Raw genomic sequence first — 17,102 nt, 5'->3', positions numbered from 1 at the left:
GTCTGCTTCTCTTGTGAGGGAATTAGGTACACCCACTGTGGCAGCAGTGAGATCTGAACTCAGGTCCTCATACATGTACAACCGGAACTACCTACTGAGCTGTCTCTCGTGTCCTCTAATCTCCTATTACTTCAGTGCCAGGCAGAGCCCAAAGTAAAGAATTATGCTCACTGTGAGGTGTTTTGTCTGAGATAGGGTTTTTCTGTGTAGCCTGGCTGACCTGGAAGTTGCTCTGTACACCAGGCTGGTGGCTGCCTTTGCTTCTGCCCCCTGAGTGTTGGAATTAAAGTCATGTGCCACAACCACTTATCCCCACTGTGCGTTTTGAAAATGCCTATATTGATATAACACAAACTGTGTTAAGACCTAATATTTTATTGCTTGGTAAAACTCAACTCTTATTTTTTTTTTAAAGATTTATTTATTTATAGCATATAGAGCATTCTGCCGCCATGTATGCCTGGATACCACAAGAGGGCATCAGATCCTATTATAGATGGTTGGGAGCCACCATGTGGTTGCTGGGAATTGAACTCAGGACCTCTGGAAGAGCAGATGGTGCTCTTAACTGCTGAGCCATCTCTGCAGCCCAACTCTTAAGTTATAAAAATGCTTATTTCTGGGGTGAAGAGCTGACCTGTTTGTTTTCTGTTTTTATTTATTTTTGTTGTTGTTTTCAAGATAGGGTCTTAAATGTAGCTCTGGTTATCCTGGAACTCACTATGTAGACCAGGCCAGCCTCAAACTCACAAAGATCCACCTGCCTCTGATTCCTGAGTAGTGGATTAAAGCAGTGGGTTCCTCAACCATCTTAATGCTGTGACCCTTTAATACAGTCAATATGAATTCTGGTGACCCCCAACCGTAAAATTATTTCATAGCTACGTCATAACTAATTTTGCTACTGTTATGAATTATAATTTAAATATCTGATATGCAGAATATCGATATGACACCCCCCCCCAAAGGGACTGTGACCCACAGGTTGAAAACCACTGAATTAAAGCCATGCACTATGACACCTGTCAATCCCTGTTTGTATTTTTATTGGAAAGATCTAAACTCTGTTCTCATGTTTGCGCAGCAAGCACTTTGTCCACTGAGCCTTCTTCCCAGCTGCATAGTGATTCTTATAAAACTACTTATGTGTGAAGTAATTTAAGACTTTAAAAAAACGAAACACTTAAGAGTTAAATCTATTTAAAATATTTTTTTAAATTTATTTTTGGTTTTTCAAGACAGGATTTCTCCATAGCCTTGACTGTCCTGGACTCACTTTGTACACCAGGCTGGCCTTGAACTCACAGCGATCCGCCTTCCTCTGCCTCCCGAGGCTGGGATTAAAGGTATGTGCCACCACGCCTGGCTTGAGTTAAACCAATTTTAATAGAAAAGAAGATATTGAAAATACAGGAACTTGTCATATTACAGTAGAATACTCTGGTAAACCAAATGGTCATAATTTAGGTATATCTTAAATTATAAAACTATACCTTTTTAAAAAATATACAATTTCCAGTGTCACAACACTTTTGTAATGAGATTGCACTTGCAATGAACACTGCTATCCCTGAGCCCACCACCTCAGATGCCACCTTCCCTCCCATCCCCAGAAGCAGCAGAGACTGCTGGGGAATGGCCTCTTCCTGCTGGGTGTACTGTCCCACATGGAGAGCTCTGGTGACAGCCCATACGGGGCAGTGAAGGGTAAGATACCCAGAACCCGATTCTGCAGTTTAGTCTTCCAGCCCAAATCACAACACCCAACGTCCTCAACCACTTTCCCTTTGTTGCTCTTTGCCAAGAGGCTGAGTTGTTCTCAATAGGATCAAACTTGGAGATTTAACCCAGGATGCTACCCAAGACTCTTGGCCACAACAGACTATACCACGTCTGCTTCCCCAGAACCTGGCACATAGTAGACATTCACTGAATGCTTGTAGGGTGAACAGGAATCCGTCCTTGTGTGGCTAGTGAGCCGTAGGAAATTATGGCATCAGAGTAGCATTATGTAGAAAGACATTCCTTCACGTGAACGCCAAGAAACAGTGGACTCTACACAGAAAGGGACGCTGGCGCCATCTTACTGATGAGTTTGTTGAGAGCTCGAACTTTTTCTTCTAAGACACGGTTTTTCTTCTCGGCACCTCGCTGCTTCTCCTCTGTGAGCTGAATAGCTTTCATGAGGTGGGCATTCTCCACATACAGTTGCTTGAGCAGCAGATCAGATCTGGTGTTCTTCTCCAACTAGACGGGGGAGAGAGCCACCCTTTCCTGAGAACTGCTGTGGGCCAACAGGCCAACCTGCCCCTCATCTGCTCCTCCCGCCATACCCTTAGTGTTCCTGAGGTCTGACGCACATACAACGACAATTTCTATCCCCTGATACAAGGGAGGGAAGTGAGATTCGGCAGAACTATGTGGAGAAGACTTAAGACAATTTTATGATTATTTTTGCCATGAAATGAAAACCCCTATAGTATGAAACAAACCTTCAAGTCTCCCGGACACTTGGCTCACGTCTGTGTGCTCTGCCTTGGTGATGCCACAGCGGATGCACTGAGTTGCTACTCAGTAGCCAGTTAGTATGTACAGGGAGGCTGGACAGATTTCAGTGATGGAAACAGACTGCCTCAGGCAGTAGTCCTTGCTATGTCCTTATTCAAGACACATAGGGGGCTGGAGAGATGGCTCAGTGGTTAAGAGCGCCGCCTGCTCTTCCAAAGGTCCTGAGTTCAATTCCCAGCAACCACATGGTGGCTCACAACCATCTGTAATGTGATCTGGCGCCCTCTTCTGGCTTGTAGGAGTACATGCAAGCAGAGCACTGTATACATAATAATAAATAAATAAATCTTTAAAAAGACACATAGGCACAGAGATCTGAGCATTGGGCTGGAGGCCATATGGAGCACATGGATACAATCATTGTGCCCATCCTGGCAATGCCAATGCTGTGACGGAACACACTAACAGAAACAAACGTGTGAAGGGACCAAAGCAGTGTATGCCATTATGGGTGGGATGAATGGGAGGACCTCTAAGGACAGATAAGAATAAATGAATAAAGCCAAGAAGGTAGCCAAAGCTGGGCAAATGCTGAGCATTGCAGCATAAGGACAGATACACAAAAAGGCCCTGTGGGTTGGCAGGTGCTTGGGAAGACCTGTGGTTGGATAGACTTGGAGTGGAAGTGAGCACAGGATGGGCCTGCCCTGGCTTACTCTTGAGTGAGTGGCAGCTTTCGGGATGTGACTAGCCTTGGATGGCTGCACATTATAAAGCAACAGCTTTGACTGCATGTACTGTGGCAAGAAAAGGATGGCCATGTCCTGTACACTCAAGTCAACAAGCCATCAGGAGGCACCAGCTGACAATGTCACCTGTGTATATAAACCAAATTGCATCAGAAACACCAGGCACTCAAGCTCATCAGCCAGCCACACCAGTAGTGCAGGACTAGAATGTGGCAGGCACACTTCTAGTCATAAGGTCCCTTAGCACAAACCTCAACCAGGAATACTGCCACAGTAAAGCACTTCCGCCTCTTTCCTGGGCTCCGGTTCAATTGTAGTTTCTCAATTGTTTCTCAAAATGTAACACTCAGCTAGCCTACCTGTGCTGTCTGAGGTTTCTGTCTCTGCCTCTAATGTGAGATCCCTGAGGCAGCCTTCACAAAGAGCGCGTCCTGGGCTAGGGAAGGGCTTCTGATGACAAGCCAAAGGATGAATGAATAGCGGCCATCCTGAGAATGGCAGCCACAGCTTTGGTATGATATGCTGATGTGGTATGGCAGGTATTGAGAAGTCATCTCCCTGGTTAGTAGTTACCAATCTAAAGAAAATGTATGCACTCTCTGCCTGTGGTTCTGGATGAACCCTGCATCAGATCTCAGGTTCTGGGAACAGAGACTTCCTGAAGCACTGGGAAGGAAGTCCATGGAGGAAGGGCAAGAAGCCGCACTCACCTGCCCCCGAAGTTCCTCCACCTTCTCCTGCAGCAGCCACTCCACATTACGTAACCTAGCCTCGGCGTCCTCCAACTGGTCCTCCCTGGCCTTCAGCTGTTGCCTGTATTCTTCCTGTACAGAAGTTACATGCCAGGTTTTGCACCCATAAGCAAACCTCTGGGTTGCTTTTTAAGTGAAAAATGACTAAATTCAGAAATCTGAGCATGACTTAGATGGTCTGCTACCTGTGCGGATATCAACAATGTCTCCATAGGCTCTGAAGTAACCACCTTTCTCTAGTTCAGGGAGACACTGTAGACTGCTTTGTCCATAGAATCTTAATCATAAACGGCCAATACCAAAAGATGGTATTCCATCATGACATCACTCTTCAGCAGTGGTCGTCATTGGTGGCTAGGATAGTGTGACCTGAAGACAGGATGAGTTTAGGAGGACCAGGGGACTCTGGCTGGCTGGACGGGCTTATGGGGTTTGTCGGTTCCCTATTCTTCAAGTGAGAGAGATTACCATGACCCAGTTTACCCATAGCATATCTTAGATGTCCTTTGCTGTTCCAGCTTCCTTGACCCTAATGCGTTCTCCCATGCACCTAGCCTGAAATGGCCCGCTGTACATTTAGTTGTCTCCCAGCCTCCTCCTCTGCGAGGTTGAGCAGGTGCTGCAGTTCAGCTTCACGAGCTCCAGGAACCAACTGACCCACCTGTTCCTGCAGGCACTGGACAATATGGCCATGCTGGGACTGTGTTGCCTCCAGCCTCAGCTAGACACTGTACAGCTAGAAGGACACATTTTGGCATTACTGATAAATGAAGACATAGACGTGCTAATGTTATATTCTCTGTTCAGGTCACTCCAGAGAGGGCAGAAGGGCCCTGTGCTGTGTGACCTGACTGTGTGTGACTCCTCAGGAACTCAGAACCAAGTTCCCACTAGCCACACTGTCTCCGTGCAAAGTGGCAGGAAAGAGTGTGTCTGGAACCCTCAGAACACCACCTCTGCTCCTTGTTGCTGTATCGGGTTTATTGCATTCACTGTCCATCACAGCCTACTTTCATGTGACCAGACTCAGGTATAAGCCATGTGAACCCCACCTGGTTTCCTTACATGGGGAATTTCATGGTTCTGAGACATGGCTATGGCTTAGGTCATAAAGTGTGACTGGTACATAGGAGTTGAAGAGCTTGGGGACAGTGATGGAACTGACTGCAGCAGAAGGGCCTAACCTCAGAGGACCAGAGCCACAGAGCTCAGCATGGCTGTGCGCACGCAGTCCCTGATATTAAAATATGCGTAACTTAGCCAACTCCTTCAGTCATACAGTTAAAAATGAGACTGAAACACAAGTTCAATGACTTTGGTGCTGGATGCTTGATCTGAAACACAGGATGCCCTTGGCAGCTTAAAAGAACTGGTTGCTGCAGTCTATTTACCTCTGAGACCCTAGAAACAGGAATGGGAGGTACCTCCATCAGAGATCTTGTTTGAGGCAAAGCTGACCTGACTGTGGTAACAACAGAATGGGGTTTATCTCTGAGCCTGATGAGCTCCTGGCCAGCTGTGGAACATCTGCTTGGCCCAATAACATTCTGGGGCTGGACGAGCCATACCGTTGATACTTCTCATGGCCTAGGATTGGGCCAAGTGCCTCCAGCCACCTCACCCACCTACCTGGCCTCGACTCTCTTGGAGGCTTTCTGTCAGCTCTGCCTGTGACAGCTGTAAGTGCTGGCATTCCTCATTTACACGTTCAAGTTCAACTTCAAGCTTTTGGATATGGTCACCCTGTTTATAAACAAACCATTTTCACAATTATAAGCAGAGCTTGACACACAGAAACCAGAAAGTTACAGAGAAGGAAAATCAAGACAAATTATCTCCTATGGCTGGGTGTGGTAGTGCATGCCTTTAATCCCAGCACTCGGGAGGCAGAGGCAGGCGGATCACTGTGAATTCGAGACCAGCCTGGTCTACAGAGCAAGTCTAGGACAGCCAAGGCTACACAGGGAAACCCTGTCTCACAAAACCAAAAACCAAAAACCAAACCCAAACCTTATCTCCCATGACCCTGAGAGCCCAAGGCACACACCCAATTTCTTTACCCTCTTGTATCCAAGTACACATCTACTGTAAACTCATATCGGAAAGCACGGTGTCCTACAGTGCTGTCCTTACGGGATCTGGATCATTCCCAAACACTACTTGAGAGCTTGGTATCAATGGCTGTGCCATCATTTTATCATCTACTCATTCTCCTACCTCTGCTGTTCAAATTGATTCTGGTCCTGTTTTGCTATTATAAAGAGAATGCTTTTATGTACAGTCTTCATGAGCAAACTATAAAGCCAATGCACAGGGACACTCTCACAGGGCTCTTACTATTTATTTTACTTAAGAAAGCTGGAGAAGCCCATTTGCTCTCCCATGACCCGGAGTAACACGATTTGTTCCCCTTTCTACATCCTGGTGGCTTTACCAAAGCTACTCAGCCAATTCATTTCTCCAGGGCTTGCCCTTTATTTCACTTTTAGGGGTACTCACCTACCTTCCCAGCCTTCACCGCCCAGTGGGCCCTTCTTCCAACAACCCCCCAAGATTTGCTGGACAGCTGGCTCCTGACCTGCTGCTCTTCCAGGCACCCTGCCTCCTCCAGCTTCTGCATTAACAGCTGGATGGCAACGCGATTTTCCTCCTTCTGGGTGTAGAGGGCAGAAGTGTCCCCTTCCAGCTGAAGGATCCTGCAGTGCAGCTGTGACAATTCATCCTTGTATTTCTGAGTCTACAACAAAAAGTCCAAACACATTTTTATGTACATAATATGAATTTATTAATGATTGAAAGTAGCAAAGACCTTAGCTTTAGCTGCAAAGGAGAAATTTACCATGAATATATACAACAAGAAGATGAGTCTAAAGAACAGGATGTATACAGGACCTAGAAGGATTTTTGGAAATCTGTGCCCGTAGCTGCTGCTTCATTCATTTGTATCATTTTGTTTGGAGAACTGTCTTTAGAGCATGAGCAGAAATCCACACATCACAGACTTCCATAGCAAAAAGACTTGTAATCTCTACATCCTAACTCCAAGTCCCCATAAGAAAGAAACACTGACCCAACATAGTTCAAATTCCCCCTCTCGGTCTTATCAGCTGTGACTGACCCTACGTGGCCAGGTCATCTGTACAAGTGAAGCTAAAGGGAAGTAAGTATGGATTGTGAGGAAGGACTGCCAGAGGAAGACTACCAAGGGTTGTTGGGATAATCTGATATATTTTGATGCTAATTACTGCTTGCTGTCTGACCCACCTTTTGTTTAATAAAAAGCCATCCCACCTGGGCAGGGCAGGAGATAGGTGGGGCTTAGAGAGAGAGGAATTCTGGAAAGGACCACCACAGAGAAAAGAGAGAGAAGTGAAGAGAGGATGGTGGCCATGGCGGCCGTGGGTTAGATGGAGAAGAAGCACATGGCCGGGGTGGATGGAGAATCATTGCCCAGATGAAGAACATGAACAAGTACATGGGATTATAGATGGGAGGTAGCTTGATAGAAGTTGTTAGAAGCAGATGGCCTGAGATTGAGGCAGGGATCCATGCCTGAGGTCCCACTACGGAAAGTAGTTTAGAGGACTGATATCTGCACTGCCCCAGGTTAACTAAGGCTATCTTAGAATATAACAAGTGTCTGTGTCTTAATTGATTGCTAGCCGGGCCTACAGGTAATACATGTAATTTTAAAAACAAGAAAGGGTGGAACGGCAGCCTAGACATTGTCTAATATATTTACCCAAGACACAAGGATATGTAAATATGAAGGTCAAACACATTTTAAAAAAAAATGCGTTTAAGCATCAGCTTAATTCATATCATTCCAGAATTTTTCAACCAGGAGTGACATTTCTCTATGAGTATCTGGCACCTCTTGAAGACATTTTGAGTTGTCAAAGAAGCTTTAGACAAGTGAGCAGAGGCTGTACTTGTACACAGTAGGCAGGGGATGACCCAACCTCAGTGGCCAGCAGAGCTGAGAACGAGAAGCTGCTCTGTAAGATGAGACACAACCCAGGCCCCTAGAGGCCATTATGTGCTACAGCCACCATGGCACCCTTCTGATGCCTTCTAGTCTTTACCTATTCCCTCCAATCTTATTTTTAAAATATACTAAGCAATTTAAAATAATTTAAATAGGGCTGAGGAAATGGCTCATTCGGGGAAAGTCCTTTCAGTGTAGACCTAAGCACCTAAGTTTGAATACTCAGCATGACCCCTGACACATGCCTGCATCAGTGAATGTAACCCGCCCCCACGTACATATGCAACACACACCACAGTGGGGAGGGGAAAATAATTTAAATGAATTTAAGGTGTGAGAATCTTTTTTAAAAGTCACCTAATCTGTTACCAAGTATACAGATTCAGCTTTTGAGGGTTGGGGGGCGGTACGGAGTCCCCAAGGTTTGCATCTTGCTTCCTGTAACAGCCACTGTCCTGTAGAGTGGATGGATGTTCAACAAGTGCCTGGGCGGAAGGGTGTAGGTACAAGCACAGAGCAGAATGGCAGCACACAGCGTGTCCCTACATAATTTTTCTCCATGGAAAATCTAACCACTCAGACTTTTGGGAACTGTTTTTGGTTTGTTTTTAATGTGTGGGCTGTTTTTAATCGACAACCAAATGTCATACAAAACTCTTCTGTTTATTTGCTTTTCAGAGCTATCAGTTTTGGGTCAGTATAGACTGCTGGCCACAAACACCTCTCCTGGGATCCGTGTAACAGCATGGCAGTTGAACACATGATGGAACCTAGAAGCTGCTTTAGCTGTGGCTCGTGCAGTTAGCTTGCTTCCAATTGCTCAAGTTCTCAGTAGCTCATGCCGTCTTCCCTTCTCTAACCTCAGACAGAGGACAGAATGCAGCTGTTGGCAGGCTGGTATGAGGATATCTTGCTCCAACTGTACATTCTCTGGTGAACCTTAAAATAGACTTTCAGTACTGATAAACACTTACATTGTCTTCAAAGGAAAGCTCTGATTTCAGTAACAGAAATAAAACTTTCCTCTCACTCCTAGGATAGTCAGATTTCTTTAACTCATCTTTTGCTTTTTGTTGTTGTTGTTGTTGTTTGTTTGTTTGTTTTTGAGACAGGATTTCTCTGTGTAGCCTTGGCTGTCCTGGACTCAACTTGTAGACCAGGGTGGCCTTGAACTCAAAGTGATCCACCTGCCTTTGCCTCCCGAGTGCTGGGATTAAAGGCATGCACCACCATGCCTGGCTATTCTTTGAACTCATCTTTAGTATTTAAAGTCCCTGGAAATAATTTCAAATACAGAACAGTCTCAAGTACAAGCCAGACATTCATGATGGCATCTTCACCACCTGCTGTTCCACTCATGCTGTAAGCACACATGTATGATAAATACATGGTCACATGCACACTCATGCTGTAAGCACACATGTATGATACATGCACGGTCACATGCACACTCGTGCTGTAAGCACACATGTATGATACATACATGGTCACATGCACACTCATGCTGTAAGCACACATGTATGATACATACACGGTCACAAGCACACTCGTGCTGTAAGCACACATGTATGATACATGCACGGTCACATGCACACTCATGCTGTAAGCACACATGTATGATACATACACGGTCACATGCACACTCATGCTGTAAGCACACATGTATGATACATGCACGGTCACATGCACACTCATGCTGTAAGCACACATGTATGATACATGCACGGTCACATGCACACTCATGCTGTAAGCACACATGTATGATACATACACGGTCACATGCACACTCGTGCTGTAAGCACACATGTATGATACATGCACGGTCACATGCACACTCATGCTGTAAGCACACATGTATGATACATACACGGTCACATGCACACTCGTGCTGTAAGCACACATGTATGATACATACATGGTCACATGTACATTTATGCTGTAAGCACACATGTATGATAAATACATGGTCACAAGCACACTCATGCTGTAAGCACACATGTATGATACATACACGGTCACATGCACACTCGTGCTGTAAGCACACATGTATGATACATACACGGTCACATGCACACTCATGCTGTAAGCACACATGTATGATACATACATGGTCACATGCACACTCATGCTGTAAGCACACATGTATGATACATGTATGGCCACATGCATACTCATGCACTCATGCCCTTGTCTATCCCCATGGTGTTCCCTGAGCACAGGAAACACTCCCCTTGTATCACTGTCACCATTGCAGGTACTGTTTCAGGACAGCAGCCTTGATGCCTGAAAACTGGCCACTGACATCTTGTTCAGCCTCTTCCCACAAAAAGAGCCAGCTGGCACCTCCTGTCATGCTGAGTCATCCTTGGATCTGGGTTGCTTCCATGGCTTCTTGCTTCTCACTGCTGGCATTTCTGACAAGTATAATCCCCTTCTTTGCTAGTTCCTCGTTTGGGGTTTGTCTAATGCTCCCTGGTGACTCAGGTTATATGTTCCTGGAAAGGAGGTGCCCACACAGGGTCTTAGGACCCTACAGATACCAGCTGCATCTAGGGATAAGGCAAGAACCATCTTAATTTCTAGCTTAAATCTTTAGCTTCCTTTGTAGAACCTGCCTCCTTGGTACATGTAAAAACAAAGGGATATTCATGTCAAAGATGATTCTACGAGATCTAACCAACCCTTCTGTTCAAATTCCTTCTGGCCTGCAAGTCAAACAGATAACACAAGACCAAGCAGCATAGCAGCCTGAGGAAGCAGCTAACATATGGAGAACAAGGATAGCCTAGGAGATAGTCTCTTCCAAAAGCCTGTGTCATGGGTCACTTGAGCTAACAAGTCACTGCAGAAGACCACATTTCCATATCTGTCCCCAGGGCCCTTGTCAGCCATGTGACCGGACATGTGCCCAGTGAGGGAGCCACCCTGTGCTCCTATGAGTTTCAGTAGGGTTCACAGGGAGCAGTATCCGCCTGACCCCCTTGGATGCTGTCCTTCAGTACCTCTGCCTTGGATGCTCCCCAGAACCTTGCCCCGAGAAAAGCACCACTGGCCAGCTATCCAGTCTCCTCAGCTACATCTCCGCTGGTGCTGATCAAGGATGTCAGCAGAGATCTGACAGTTACAGGATCAGCTGCTTCCTGGGAAACTTTGGAATCACTTGAAAGAATGTGACTGGCATGACTAATATAAGCTGGTGCAGTTAAGACTCTTCAGCATTACAGCAACAGATACAACTGTTGGAAATGTATCTGCTGACATATTTAAGGACACAGTGTCATGATACGACTCAGAAGAACACACACACACACACACACACACACACACACACACACACGACATACAGAAATAATGAGAATCTGTTGCTACACAGAGAGTCCCCTCAAGCTCGCCAGGGAATGGTGATTGTGACAAAAGGCAACCCCAAAGGCCAAATTTTATATAGTTCTATTTACATTATATTGTAAAATGATATTTTAGGAAGGGATGGGGAGATTGGGTGGCCAGGTGGAAAAGATGGCATGGCAATGAAATGGCAATAAGGATTTCCTAACAGAGGTACCACATGCCTGTGAAGAACACAGGAGTCTACCCAGGTGACAGTGATCCAACGCATAAGCAACTGGTGAGGACAGGTCTCAAAGCTGGGGATCGAAACATGCTCTAAGTAAGAGTCTATCAATATCGTGCCTTGGCTATGACACTGTTAATGGCCAAGGCATATCCTCCCCCAAAACTCAAATCTTGAAATCCTAATCACAGCACCCCAGAGTGTTGAGTAGATTGGGAGAGAAGCCCTTTACAGGATGACTGATACCGTAGTCCTTGTGAGAGGAGGTGAGGACACAGATACAGAGACATTACTACGTGGAGCCTGAATGCCACTCATGATTGCTAATAGTTGGAGGGGCCTTCAGATCCTCACTAGGGGCCTGATGAAGAGAATTGGGGTCAGCTGCAACTGTATCTTAGAGGGAAAAAAAATCTGTAGTCCCCATTCGTTAGAGAGAAATTACTTCAAGACATTAAAGCAAGAGAGGTGGCATCACTCATGCGAGTCAGTACAACCTGTATGCTGAGCTCTTCCAGGTCAAAGCAGGCCTGTTCCTTGTCTCTCTTCAACACCTCAATTTCCTGCCTGTTGAAGAAGCAGATTAAAACCATCATTGCAAGAATGGGAGGAGACAAGGGATGGGATAACCATTGAGATGTAACAAGAATAAATTAATAAAAAAAATTATTTTGAAAAAACAAACAACAACAACAACAACAAAAAAAAAACCCCCAAAGAACCAAAAAACCATCACTGCATAACCTGGGCTACCATGTCCCCACTTCTAACTCACTGACTTGAGGAAAAGCACAGTGGCCCATCACCAGGCTGTGCCAGGCTCCGCTTTCCTCCAAATACCAGCAGCCCCAGCCCTGAGGTGATGCATAGAGCATTTCTGCAGGGGTGACACATGCCATGGCCTGAGCTGTGGGTGGGATGCCAGCTTATACACACACTAGAACTCTGTGAGCCACAAGGGAGAGGAATCTAGGGGCTGCTGACTCACAGAAGGTGGCTGGAGTCCCTAAGCCTGCCCATCTGCTCACAGTCTCCTGCTGTCAATCTGTTCCACCCACTCTGCCCCAAACTCATTCTAGAGTACCAAACGGGCTGCCATACACAAGTTTAGGAACTGTGAGGCCCACCTTACCTCTGCATTTCATTTCTGCTCTCTGAAGTTTCTAGTTCCAGTTGAATCCTCCCCAGGTCACTTTTCAACACAAAGTTTTCTTCAGAAAGCCTCTGAAACTCAGCCCTGTGGTCAAAGTTTAAGAAGCTAGCTGAGGTCTGGAAGGGGCAAGCTGAACACAGCCTCATAGCCAGCTCATAGCTGGGAGTGCTGAAAACTGCAGGTTGCATCACCTTTCCTGAAGAGGCAAGAGCAAGGTATTTCCTGTCTCTAGAGGGAGGCAGCCAGCTCTGGTCTGGCCAGGCCCTTTGAGCCACACCCACAGCTCCTACAGGCACTGAGCACTTGTTCACCTAGAGCCTGGGAAGAGCCAAGTCAGTTGTAGTGCATGCCATTTTCACAGAGGCCAAACTCCAAGGGGGCCAAACCAAATAAAAAACTGCAAGCTGAACCAAAGCTTTGAACAGCATGCCCCACAAAGCTGGGCCAGCCCAGGGCACAGTATCTATGCCAGCACCACCACCAGCAGGGCAGAGAAGCTATAATATATGCACACACTCAGCTGGGGCGTAGAGAGACCAGGCAGTGTCAGCTAAATGCTGTCCCACTTCTCTGCAAAGACAATACACCACAGCATCCTCTGCTGAGTTTCCCAAGTTCCTTGAGGTGAGCCTCAAGTCAACAGGATCACAGAGATCAACAGGCACGTGAGACGGTCACCAGGACAGCAGAAACAAACTGAGCCATAATCAGACCTCCGGGAACTTCAGGTACTAAGTATATCAGAGGTCAGGGTACCACAGAATCACCTGCTTAAGAGCCAAACGTGTGGAGACACACCTATAGACACCTCAGGCAATGCAGAGCCCTTGGAACAATGTAGGTAGGCTTGCACAGTGCTGGGATTCTAGCCCATCAAAAATGTCTGGGATTTGTTGTTATCTTTACTTTAAATATTTAAGGGAGAAACATACCTCAATTTTTGTTTTTTGTTTGTTTTTCAGAGACAGGGTTTCTCTGTATAGTCCTGGCTGGCCTGAAACTCACTCTGTAGACGAGGCTGGCCTTGAGCTCAGAGATCTGCCTGCCTCTGCCTCCTAAATGCTGGGATTAACGACATGCTTGGCATATATTTCCGTTTTATTAAGAAAACCTTTTCCCTATCTAGGCTGGCACTCCCACCTCACCCTCTCTTTCTTCTTCCCCATCTCTCTCCTTTCCTGTAATTCTGCATGGGAGAATGCCAGTTAATAAAAGTGAGAAATGGAGCTGGAGAGATGGCTCAGTGGCCTGCTATGTGCCACCAGCCTGGGTCCCTTGTGATGACCTATATATAGCTTGTCTTTATAGGAGCTCATGTGCTGAATGAAGGCTGGTGGGGCTAAAGGATAACATATATGGGCCACTGTCACATAACTCCCCTTCCCCTGACCAGGAATTCGCCAGGAGACAGGCTCCAGCAGCTCAGGCTCCTTTGGTTTCCACAGAGCAAGCTTCCCGGTGGAGCAGGCTGGCACTGCAGCTGAAACACAGACTCCTTTCCCTTCGGCATCCTCTTTCCCTTCGCTCAGCAAGCTTGGTCAGCTCTTACAGGGTAACTAATGTGCTCAAAGTGTACATTAATGCTCTTGACAAGACTCTCACCCTTGTTTGTTTACAGCAGTGCCAGCAGCATGCTGGGTAACCTTGTAGATCTTTCCTGCTCAACCACAGCAACACTTACGGAGTGTTCCTTTTTGGTGTCTACAGTATTGCCATTCTCATAGATTCCTATACATGTGGCCAAAACAAAAACAAAAATAAACAGAACTCCGTGTTTTCTTTTTTTCTTTTTTTTCCCCTTTTCTTTCTTTCTTTTCTGAGACAGAGTGTCTCTGTGTAACAGCTCTGGCTGTCCTTTGTAAACCAGTCTGGCCTTGAACTCACAGAAATCTGCCTGCCTCTGCCTCCTGAGTGCTGGAATAAAAGGCATGCCACCACCACGCCTGGTTAACTCCAAGTTTCCTAAAGGCAGAGAAAACATTTATCAGTGCCCCTCCTCTTCCTACCAGGTTTTTATTTTGGCGAGTTACTGGAAGATGGAGATTCCGCTGAAAGGAATCCATGTCTGCTTTCTTAAGCTGTTTATGTAGTAACATTTGCACGTATGAAATTCCATTTTTGTGTGTGCTAGGAATAAAACACAGGACCTCATACATGCTAAACACACTATGTCATTGTGCTATACCCAAAGCCCACATTTCAATCACAGGAAGCCTCCATAACACAGTCCTCATGATGTGAGAGGTAGAGACACCAGCACCAGCTGAATTGCTTCAGAAAGAGCTACCCTTCCTCTCTGACACCTAGGGATCAAGGAAGCCAGGAGTCAGGGGTGGGCTTTGTGATTCCTCTACAAGTAATTGGAATTATACTGCTACACTGGCAGTCAGCAGCTGGTCACTAGGGACAAGTCTGAGGATTTAATATGCATTTTAAGATTAGGAGCAACCAACCTGTAATTCTCTCTGGAATCTGCTTCTTTTTCAAGAGCACGGACGACGTCTTCCAGCTGCAGAAGTTTGGTCTTCACATCATTCATCTCACTCTCTGACATAACTTTGGCCTCTGCCTCCCCCAGAGTGGCAAGGTGCCTGAAGCTGGACTCTTGAGGCTCTGAGAGCTCAGAGCAGGTCTGGGAGGGCCTCATTCTGGCAGCTTCTCCCCTGGACTGGAGCCAAGTCTCTTGGATACCTTCACCACCCCCAGCCAGGCCCTCTGAAGTCTGTCCCTGAACTCCAGCAGGGGCTGTTTTCCTGTCCAGAGCAGTTGGGACCAAACATTGCTCCAGTATTTGTGGCTGAGTAGGCAAAGACAGCTTCTGGCCCTGGCTTGTGAGGGCCCTGACAGAAGAAGGCTCTGGTTCCTTTGGGATGGCTCTCTCCTCAGCAATGAATGGACCTTGGTGGTTGTCTCTGACACCCAGGCTCTCTGAGGACCTCCCAGACACTGGGACAGGGCTTGGGCTTGGCATGGCATCTATACTACAAGACAGGCTAGGCAGATCCTTCCCCTCAGCTCTCCCTTCGCCAAGCCATTCTTCTGCTAGTGCCCCTGTCCTTCCATCTGGGCTGACAGCTTGCTGGGCTGGTGGCTGCTGCCCGCTATCTAGACCCAGGGACATGGAGCTGGGTATCCTTTCGGGCTGGTCACTCATCACAGTGGTTCCGCTCTTCAGGAGAGCACGAAGTGTGTCTGCCTCCTGGACAAGTGCCTCAACCTGCTCCCTGTAGGTTTGTTCTAGCTTCTCCTTCTCCAGGGTGAATGACCTGCAGATCTGTGCCTGCTCTTCACTCATCACAGCCTGCAGCCTTAACTGCTGCCTCCAACAGTGTGCCAGGACCTCTTGTTCCCTCTCCTCTCGCCGTCCCTTCTCCAGGACAAGCTGAGCAGCTAGGTCCTTTACTCGCTGCAGGTGCGTCTGCAGCAGCTGGTCCTTCTCACACTGGTGCTGCAGGGACAGACTCTCGCAGCTGGCAGCATGCTGGGCTTCCAGCCAGGACAGCTTCTGGTTCAGCTCTTCTTCTGCCTCTCTCCTACAGAAACAGAGTTATATACTTCAGGTTTTGACAGCAGAACGCCAGGCCCTTCGACTCAGGGAAGAAAAAGCCACTTGAAGTCCTGCTCTACGTGTGTAACTAGCCAAGCAAACCTTCTTTCTGTAGCCTGCTTTGTGTCAGGATTCCCCGTTCCTTCCCTGGAGTCCTTGTGGACTCCACACAGAGGGCAGCACAGAATCACTCACCATGTCTGACAACTTAAAAGATAACGGAGGTTACTATGAGGTAGAATTGAAATTCCTGTTCTTGGCCACACTGCAAATGCTCAGTCAAGTGTGGCTGGAGGCCTTGCACTGCCTGAGTGCTACTGGGTAATGCTGGTCCCAGCTGTTAGTGAGACAGGTAAAACTGACCCATACTCAAGTTCCCTTGAAAATCCTATAAGCAGTCTGTCCTGGAGCCTCACCAGCCTGAGGAGACTGAAGAGGATGTGGGAGTGAGGAGGGCTACACAGACACACGCAGCTTGGTGAGGCATGCTGCACACTCAATAAGCGCATGAACTAGGTGTGGCTACAGCTCTATGGAGAAGATACCAAGTGCCCATCTGAACAACTCCCCAGGAAGGAGGAGCCTGGCTTCTCTGGGATGCTGCAATCAAGAGGGCTCCTAGGCTCCAGCCTTCAAGTGCCACTCAGGGTCCAAAAGGAGCTTTGTTCCAGTCCCTTACTATAATAATCTCCATGTTGGAGAGGAAATAGCTTACAGCTTGGAGAGTGCATGTGACTTGGGTCAGTTCCCTCAGGTCTCCAGTGGCCTGAATGTCTCTGCTGTTATCACACCCCGAGCGGAAGGAGAGAGAAGTCTGATTCTCTCCCCTTTCAC

At 46.9% G+C, this 17,102-nt stretch overlaps 1 protein-coding gene across 1 annotated transcript in view; it reads right to left on the bottom strand.

The window, feature by feature from the left end:
• Positions 1 to 1,754: 1,754 nt before the first annotated feature.
• Ninl (ninein like) overlaps positions 1,755 to 17,102 on the bottom strand; it is a 72,929-nt gene continuing 57,581 nt past the window's right edge. Inside the window, 8 exon segments of the mRNA XM_051143437.1 lie at positions 1,755 to 2,247; positions 3,968 to 4,081; positions 4,575 to 4,745; positions 5,639 to 5,752; positions 6,588 to 6,746; positions 12,066 to 12,135; positions 12,701 to 12,805; positions 15,175 to 16,254. Coding sequence (XP_050999394.1) covers positions 2,056 to 2,247; positions 3,968 to 4,081; positions 4,575 to 4,745; positions 5,639 to 5,752; positions 6,588 to 6,746; positions 12,066 to 12,135; positions 12,701 to 12,805; positions 15,175 to 16,254 — 2,005 coding nt within the window. The 3' untranslated portion in view covers positions 1,755 to 2,055.

Source organism: Acomys russatus, chromosome 4, assembly GCF_903995435.1.
Source record: "Acomys russatus chromosome 4, mAcoRus1.1, whole genome shotgun sequence".
NCBI classification, from domain to species: Eukaryota; Metazoa; Chordata; class Mammalia; order Rodentia; family Muridae; genus Acomys; species Acomys russatus.
Note: the sequence above shows the minus strand (reverse complement) of the source record. Positions and strands in the feature narration are given on the sequence as shown.